The following is a 9,382-nucleotide window of genomic DNA, read 5'->3' as shown; positions in this document are numbered from 1 at the left end:
TACACACACAGTTTACACGTTCCACTGTGTCTGATGTTGAGCTTTACAATGTTTGTTGTTCAGTCAGCATTAGTTACACACACTACAGCATTGCCTTTGATCCTGTTTCCCTTTATTACACACACAGACACGGGAACCAAGCAACTGATTCCTATTTTCCCTAACCCTTAACCCCAAACCATAAACTTAAACCTGACTCCTAACCCCCATGTCTAAAATAACCTATTTTCTTGCGGGGACTGGCGAAATGTTCCCACTTGTCCAAATTTTCCTTCTGGTCCCCACAAGGATAGTAAAACCAAACACACACACACACACACACACACACACATACAAACAATGATAAAGAAAACACTCCCAGAGGTGTTTTTAATCAATATGAAAATACCTTTACTACTGTGACAGTGTGAGTAGTGTTTCCACTTGGCTTCTTCATGAATACAAACAGAACTAACAAAACATTTAACACCACTAGAATTATAATAAAACAATTATCGTTTTCTTCTCGCTTTAAAAAACATTAAATTAAAAAAACTAAAACAAAATGATGGATTAAAATCGTACAGCTGACCTAATACAGTAAAGTTTTACAGTAATACACAATATTACACATGGACCGGGCTGGGGCCTCTCCTCAGCTCATAGCGCCAGGTACATAGAGGAAGAGATGGGCTACTGTCTCCTCATACCTAATACAGACAGGTAGTAATACAGCAGGGAGATAACATTACACAGACATAAGGGGGGGGGGGTTTAACTGATGGACAAGTATAAACTGATGAATTCATGCTCTGGTAGTGATATGATATACAGATAACAAAATAACTCAACTCACTGAAAAACTATGATTGCGACATCTATAGTATGCTCATTTTTTTTTAAAACAGTCTCTCAATATGCAGGTAAAATTTATACGGATTGGTAATCAGAATGTTATTCAGGAAAATATGAAGACGTGCTAAAAAGAGCGTAAGAAAATTATAAATATGGAAATTATTTCACCTTCCTCTTCTGGTTAATAATTACACTCTACAGATAAAATGTGTGTGTGTGTGTGTGTGGTGAGCTGATCTCAGTGGGGAATAGCCAAGGGAGATACATGGAGTTGATTTCTGATAAACTGTAATTACAGTGTGTGTGTGTGTGTGTGCCTGTGTGTCTGTGTGTGTGTGCTGTTCACACATACAATATCTGCCCTTACCAGACAGAGAGAGGAGGAATAGATGATTTAGAACCTAAAGAGGCTAACTCTGAACACAAAGTGGTGTGTGTAGTAGTGTATTTCTGTTTGATGTATATGTGGATGTAGAATACAATGTAACTGGTTGGTTCGACAGGAGTGGGGCCTCTGAATCAGTTGTTGGCATGGTAACTTCTTGACAAGACAGATATTCTCTTCCTCTATGTCTGACGCTCCTCCGTTTCTTCTCTGTTTCCATCCTCACATCTCGTCCTCAGGGTCAGAGCTGTGGTTATTCATCTGTAACACACACACGCTCAATCAGCAACAGTGTGTCAAAACACCAAAGAGTGTTTTGTTCAGGTAAGGCTCCCCTCTCCAGGGTGATTATACACAATGATGAGGAAGGTCTGGAGGATAATAGTCTTCTATATAAACACCCACTCATCTGTCAGGGTAAGAGCATCCTGTCCAGCTTTCATTTGTCCTATTTTCAATCTCTCTTTCTTTCTCTCTCTTGCTTTTACTCTCAGATTTTCTTTGTGTGTTTGAGTTGAATGTCAGTTATGATTGTGAACTGTGTGTGGGTGAGATGAACCCAGAATGAGATCTTCAAGTGTCATGCTATTGATTTGTTTTTATTACTCAAAATGGCTATGGATTTGATGCTCTTGTCAGTGTTCTCTTTGTGTGTATTTATGTTTGTGTGTCTGTTTGTGTGTGTTTCTGTGTGTGGAGATAAGCACTATTTCTGTTGCATGCCAAATCACACTGACAGCTGCTAAATCACAGCCAACCATAGGACATGCTTAGGCCCTCATGTCGCTCAGAGACAAGGAGAAAGAACTCCCACTCACATTCAGAGATTCTCCACACACAGACATCAAGCCAGTTACCGTGTGATCATCGTCGCTGGCCTCCCCCAGTTCGGGGCTCTCTCTCTGGATGCAGCGGCGTGGGGGGGACAGGGGGGAGGGTGAGCGCTCACCACTGCTGGCGGAGGGGGAGTACGGTGACCCGGCCAGGCTGCCCTCCCTCACGGGAGACCCTAAAAAACACGGAGAGAGAGGGAGTGAATAGGAGTGAACTTTCACTAAGTTCCCTCTATAGGACAGATCAGTGTTGGTGTGCCTGTTCTCACTTTCAATCTAAACCATTGATGGTCAACTGCAATGCATGATTTGACAGACGAGAGGAGAGAACAAGAATGACAGGATGAGGGAGAGATGTGGCGATAGAGAAAGAAATAGGAGAGGGGAGAGGGAGACAGAAAGGAGAGATGAGGTACAGTAGTGGAGGAGGATCATAATTTACGTTGGAATAAATGAATGCGGAGATGAGATCAGTCAACCACCCAAAGGCAACGTGTACAGATAAGATATAGAAAGGATGAGATGACACACACATTTCTTTTTTTATTTGTCGGTACAGTATGTGTGTCGTAGAAAGGACAAAGGTGCAGTTTGTCCATGTGGCCACATGAGAGCAGCAGCTACAACACTTCCCTGTAGGACTTTGTATTTATTCTCCTATAAGCCTTCTTTCGCCGTCTCTGTACTTCTCACTGTCATTCTTCTTCACTGATTCGTAAGAACCGGACAGGTGAAAGCACACACTGTGGCTTCCCCTATCATGCTTTACTCCTATTTCACCTGTCCACTCCTCTGTCTCTTTCTCTGATTGGTTGTCTCACCTGTGTGGTCCTGCCTCTGTGTGTCCATCCTGTCCAGGTTGTCAAGCAGCCCGTCAATCTGTGTCTTTATCAGAGTCAGCTCCCTCTTAATGACCTGCAGCTCCTCCATTCTCACTACAAGTAGGGAGAGGTTGAGGGAGGGAGCGAGAAGGGGGAGGAGAGATATAGAGAATGAGAGAGGGGGAGAGAAGGAAGGAAAGGATCCAAGGCAAGTTTCTGTGAGTGTGTTGGTAATAAGGACTATCAAGGTGATGAGGGTGGGTATTAGAACAGCATACACACTGCCTATTGGTTCTGCTCTGTTGATTTGGGCTAATAATGAGACCTGATTGGCTAGGATCCATTAAGGAAAGAGGCTGCTATTGAAGTGTTGTAATGAAAGAACCATCTTGAGTGTAGTGTGTGAGTGTGTGTGTTTTACTCACACTTGGCCCTGTTGGAGCTGGTGGAGTGGGCTCTGGAGCTCTTGGAGGGGGGCCTGTCTCGGCTGCGTCTGTGCCCAGAGGAAGTGGAGGAGGAGCGGGGTCGTTTGGCCAGGCTAGGTCCCTGGGACAGGGGAGGTAGGGAAGCTGGCACGCGCTGGTAGTCATACATCCTGAAGAGGGAAACATCCACACACACTGTCATCCAACTACTAGTACTTAGTGTAGTATTGTCAGTGTGACTAGATGTGTATGTGTACGCATGTCAGAAAAGTACAGTGGCAGGATGTTTGTGAGTGAGTGTGTGAGCAGGCAAGCATGTGTGTGTGTTTGCGTGTATGGACAGTGATGTCTATCACCTGGTTGGATGGATGTGTCCGTGGGTGTGTGTATTTGTGAATGTATGTCTCCTATGATGAAGGACACAGAGGGAGAGGGTTGACAGGATGGTGTAATACGATCTGACAAGCAGAGGAAATATACACACACATACAGAATGTGTACACAAGTGAGAAAATAATAAGAAATAGTATCTGATAAGGTGAGGCAGAGGATTTCTCAGATAGGGAATGAAATTGAGCAAGTTGAAGACCCCTGGTACTCCTCACACAACCATTATAGTATTACCCTACAGGTTGTAGACCCCTGGTACTCCTCACACAACCATTATAGTATTACCCTACAGGTTGTAGACCCCTGGTACTCCTCACACAACCATTATAGTATTACCCTACAGGTTGTAGACCCCTGGTACTCCTCACACAACCATTATAGTATTACCCTACAGGTTGAAGACCCCTGGTACTCCTCACACAACCATTATAGTATTACCCTACAGGTTGTAGACCCCTGGTACTCCTCACACAACCATTATAGTATTACCCTACAGGTTGTAGACCCCTGGTACTCCTCACACAACCATTATAGTATTACCCTACAGGTTGAAGTCCCCTGGTACTCCTCACACAACCATTATAGTATTACCCTACAGGTTGTAGACCCCTGGTACTCCTCACACAACCATTATAGTATTACCCTACAGGTTGTAGACCCCTGGTACTCCTCACACAACCATTATAGTATTACCCTACAGGTTGTAGACCCCTGGTACTCCTCACACAACCATTATAGTATTACCCTACAGGTTGTAGACCCCTGGTACTCCTCACACAACCATTATAGTATTACCCTACAGGTTGTAGACCCCTGGTACTCCTCACACAACCATTATAGTATTACCCTACAGGTTGTAGACCCCTGGTACTCCTCACACAACCATTATAGTATTACCCTACAGGTTGAAGACCCCTGGTACACCTCACACAACCATTATAGTATTACCCTACAGGTTGTAGACCCCTGGTACTCCTCACACAACCATTATAGTATTACCCTACAGGTTGTAGACCCCTGGTACTCCTCACACAACCATTATAGTATTACCCTACAGGTTGTAGACCCCTGGTACTCCTCACACAACCATTATAGTATTACCCTACAAGAAAACAGTGCCACTGGATATAGAAGTCTCACCACATCATGTGACAAAACACAAACAAACTACAAATGACTAATGAGTGTAATGACTACTAATGACTGAACATACTGAAGGAGAGGAGAGGTACGGATGGTTTGAAGGAGAGGAGAGGTACGGAGTGTTAGAAGAAGAGGTGAGGTACGGAGGGTTTGAAGGAGAGGTACGAAGGTTTTGAAAGAGAGGAGAGGTACGGAGGGTTTGAAGGAGAGGAGAGGTACGGAGGGTTTGAAGGAGAGGAGAGGTACGAAGGGATTGAAGGAGAGGAGAGGTATGAAGGGATTGAAGGAGAGGAGAGGTATGATGGGATTGAAGGAGAGGGGAGGGATTGAAGGAGAGGAGAGGTATGGAGGGATTGAAGGAGAGGAGAGGTATGGAGGGATTGAAGGAGAGGAGAGGTATGAAGGGATTGAAGGAGAGGGGAGGGATTGAAGGAGAGGGGAGGGATTGAAGGAGAGGAGAGGTATGGAGGGATTGAAGGAGAGGAGAGGTATGGAGGGATTGAAGGAGAGGAGAGGTATGGAGGGATTGAAGGAGAGGAGAGGTATGGAGGGATTGAAGGAGAGGAGAGGTATGGAGGGATTGAAGGAGAGGAGAGGTATGGAGGGATGGAAGGAGAGGAGAGGTATGGAGGGATTGAAGGAGAGGAGAGGTATGGGGGGATTAAAGGAGAGGTATGGAGGGATGGAAGGAGAGGAGAGGTATGGAGGGATTGAAGGAGAGGAGAGGTATGGAGGGATTGAAGGATAGGGGAGGGATGGAAGGAGAGGAGAGGTATGGAGGGATGGAAGGAGAGGAGAGGTATGGAGTGATTGAAGGAGAGGAGAGGCATGGAGGGATTGAAGGAGAAAATGGGAAAGGAGATGAGATGAGGAGGAGGGGAGAGATCTACTATGTGACAGAAGTTAGATTTGGATCAGTCTCCACTGTCAGTCCCCCTCTCTCCTCCCTCGTTCCCCCATCGCCTAGCTCCGTATCCCTATCAACAGCTAAATCTAATTGGTTCTGTCAGGGCCAATCAAAAGCTCTCTGGCAGCACAGCGGAGCAGGTGACAGGAGAGAGTGTATCACACACTCGCTTTTTAGCAGTTACAGAAACATGGGAGAGTGTATATTATGTGTGTGTGTGTGTGTATGTTATGTGTGTGTGTGTGTGTGTGTGTGGAGAGGCCAGAGGCTGTGACAGAGAGATGTGGTGTTTTAATCATGTTGATTAAGAGAGTCATTGATCTCCTCCCCCACTACCTCCCTGGAGAGACCTGACCACTCACTGGTCATCCATCATCAGCCAGAGGGAAGGACACATGTCAACCTACTGGTAAAGGCTAAAAACTAACCAATAAGACCCCCGAAAAGGGTCACAGGAGCACAGTCAGCCAATCAGATTCCTCCGAGGGGTCAGAGCTAGCCAATCACACACACCACACAGTCAGCACTCCAATCAGATAACAACCATAAGTCAATTTAGTCTCGGCTTGACTGGGACCTATGTTAACCTGTAGGCCCTATAACCACAGCTTTAATGAAAGTCTTCCACTCTGAAATGAAGTACAGGAACTTTTATACAAGGACTGCCTACCTGGCTCCTGTCTGCAGTATTTAAGGACTGCCTACCTGGCTCCTGTCTGCAGTATTTAAGGACTGCCTACCTGACACCTGTCTGCAGTATTTAAGGACTGCCTACCTGACTCCTGTCTGCAGTATTTAAGGACTGCCTACCTGACTCCTGTCTGCAGTATTTAAGGACTGCCTACCTGACTCCTGTCTGCAGTATTTAAGGACTGCCTACCTGACTCCTGTCTGCAGTATTTAAGGACTGCCTACCTGGCTCCTGTCTGCAGTATTTAAGGGCTTTCATCCTAACCTCTTAATAAGCTCTGCCACCTAATTCAATCCTGTGGGACTGACTGAGTCACATTCCAACCTGAATGCCTTTCACATGGCATCTGCTTATAGCATCAGAGAGCAATTAGGGCTGAGAGCCAGACAGACAGAGACCTGGGCACTGGCTCCAGCTCTTAAAAACTGAGAGGGAGGAGGAGGGGGAAAAGGAGGTTTCGAGAAAAAAAAGTAAGAAAGAAAGCAAGAGAGAGAGAAGGACACATCACCCTCCATACACACCAAGAAGATCCTGCACCACCAAAAACCCACCCCAGGAACCATAGCCCTGTTCTCCTGTGCCCTGAGTGTAGCCTACAGCAGAGCAGGGCTCAGAGACTCATTAACATATTGGTTAGTGTTTATTTACAGGTCTAAGTAAGCCTGAATGGCCTTTACACAGGCAGGGCTGTGTGGAGATAGCCACCGTCTCTGCAGTAAGGCTCCAGGTAGACTGCTGAGGAGAGAGAAACACACGTTAATCCACCTGCAAACAGGATGCCAGTTGGGAAGCCTTGAGGTGTGATGTCAGTTTGGGTTCAGTGATTGAGCTGTAAGTCGCTGAGAGAGATAATACTTTAGTGTTCAGTTGAGGAACGTGTGTTACCCTTTTACTGAAATCTATCTCACACTTCAGTTCCCTTGTCTCAGGAGAATGTATTACCAGTATATAACCAGATACAGCCACTTCACTGTGCATGAAGTATATCAACTGGCCACCAACGTAGTGAGAGGGCTGGGACCGTTGCCTTTCAGCAGAGACGCTGGGAGACTAAAGACCTATGGGAGTTTAAAGTCCTTTAGTGGAGTTTGCAGAGGGAGATAGACAGCGTGCTGCTACAACTACTTTGAAGTGTAGTTTCAGAGAATAGGAGCTCGTGAAACGCAACGAGAGACTATGGATGTGTGAGGATTAGAGAAAACAGAGCGAGAGTGTGTTTAAGTGTTTGTGTAAGTGTGTGTGCGTGTGCATGTGTTTGTGTGTGGATTAGAAGAGATATTATAAGAGAGGCTTTGTCTCTGCTAGAGCTGTTATCTGTGTGTGTAGAGGCAGACATTTTCTCATATGCGCACAAACAGATGCAGACACACACACACTAACACACACAAGCGGTCGATGGAGCTAGCCAGCCACGTAGGGCAAAATCATGTACCGTGTTTGAGGCAAATTGAAAATCAGTGGTGAGGGTTTTTTCCTTTGTGAAGACAGAAAAATGCAGAGCGTGGCAAAACAACAAAATGCAAGGAAAGGATGACAGTGTCAACTCACAGCTACAGTACTGTGTGTGTGTGTGTGTGTGTGTGTGTGTGTGTGTGTGTGTGTGTGTGTGTGTGTGTGTGTGTGTGTGTGTGTGTGTGTGTGTGTGTGTGTGTGTGTGTGTGTGTACATGTTTAACTTGAAGTCCCCACAAGAATAGTAAACAAACAAATATTTGACCAACTTGGGACATTTTGTTCGTCCCTTGTTCGTCCATGAGGTCAAATGCTATTTCTAGGGGGTTTAGGGTTAAGGTTAGAATTAGAGTTAGGGTTAGAATTACGTTAAGGATTAGGGTTAGGAGCTATGGTTAGTTTTAGGGTCAGGAGATAAGGTTTAGGGTTAGGATTAAGGTTAGGTTTTTGGGTTATGGTAAGAGTACAGGTTAGGGTTATGGTTAGGTTTAGAGATAGGGGTTAGGGAAAGTAGGATTTTCAATGGAACTGAATTGTGTGTCCCCACAAGGTTAGCTGTACAATACTGTGTGAGTGAGAGAGAGAGAGAGAGAGAGAGAGAGAGAGATGGAGGTGTAATCTCTATGTTTGACAGCCTGTTTCTCTAACCACCCTCCTTACACTCTCTTATTTTCTTTCTGCATGTTTGTTTAAACTGAAGATAGAAACACAAACACAGAGGACGTCCTCAACTCTTCAGTGCATGCTCACATCTACAGCATCGGAGTGCCTCACACAGAGTGCATTCACACAGAGGACAACAAGGTTGTTCAGTGTGTGTTTGTGTGTGTGAGAGAGCGCACTCTTTATTCAGATTTGCTGAGTGCTGTGTTTATGAATGAGCCATGTCACCTTCAGTGTGCCTGAGGGAGGTGGAGAGCTCCCACAGCAATTACCTGAGTGACTGACCTGGGTGACGAACCAGACAGAACCGGACTCAACTGGACATGGCATAACTGAGTCAGACTGAATGGGACTGAGCTGGGTTAAGCCATGCTGAACCAGATAGAACCGAACTCAACTGGACTTGGCAAAACTGAGTCAGACTGAACAGGACTGACCTGGGTTAAGCCATGCGGAACTGGACTAAAACGGACTGATATGGACAGAATCAGACAGGATCAGAGATCATTAGACTGAAAGATATTGAGCAAGACTGGAGTGGACTGAACAGGATTCAACTGTGAACTGGGCAGGGCCGTACTAAACTTGAATTAATTGTATTGAACCGGACTGACTGTCAAATTCTGTCTTGGAATCTGAACTGAGGTCATGATCTCTCGGCTGGAGCTGTAGTGAAAACACCCCACAGCTCCATGTCAAAACACAGTACCATCTACAGTACAGTACCGCTGGAAAGTGAACAGGTACTTAATGACAGTTTTCCAGCCTACAGTTAATTCTCTATATGCTTCAGTTACTGTAATGTAGCCACCCTGACCCATGGCCCAACCTCTGCTGTG

General features: G+C 45.5%; 1 protein-coding gene across 1 annotated transcript in view; it reads right to left on the bottom strand.

Moving 5' to 3' along the window:
- Nucleotides 1–345: 345 nt before the first annotated feature.
- Nucleotides 346–9,382, bottom strand: part of LOC116374874 (RNA-binding Raly-like protein) — a 71,672-nt gene continuing 62,635 nt past the window's right edge. The window contains exons 4-7 of the mRNA XM_031831022.1: nt 3,299–3,468; nt 2,874–2,987; nt 2,077–2,228; nt 346–1,480 (exon numbers count right to left, since the gene is read on the bottom strand). Coding sequence (XP_031686882.1) covers nt 1,442–1,480; nt 2,077–2,228; nt 2,874–2,987; nt 3,299–3,468 — 475 coding nt within the window. The 3' untranslated portion in view covers nt 346–1,441. The remainder of the gene's footprint in view (nt 1,481–2,076; nt 2,229–2,873; nt 2,988–3,298; nt 3,469–9,382) is intronic.

This window comes from Oncorhynchus kisutch, linkage group LG8 (genome assembly GCF_002021735.2).
Source record: "Oncorhynchus kisutch isolate 150728-3 linkage group LG8, Okis_V2, whole genome shotgun sequence".
NCBI lineage: Eukaryota > Metazoa > Chordata > Actinopteri > Salmoniformes > Salmonidae > Oncorhynchus > Oncorhynchus kisutch.
Note: the sequence above shows the minus strand (reverse complement) of the source record. Positions and strands in the feature narration are given on the sequence as shown.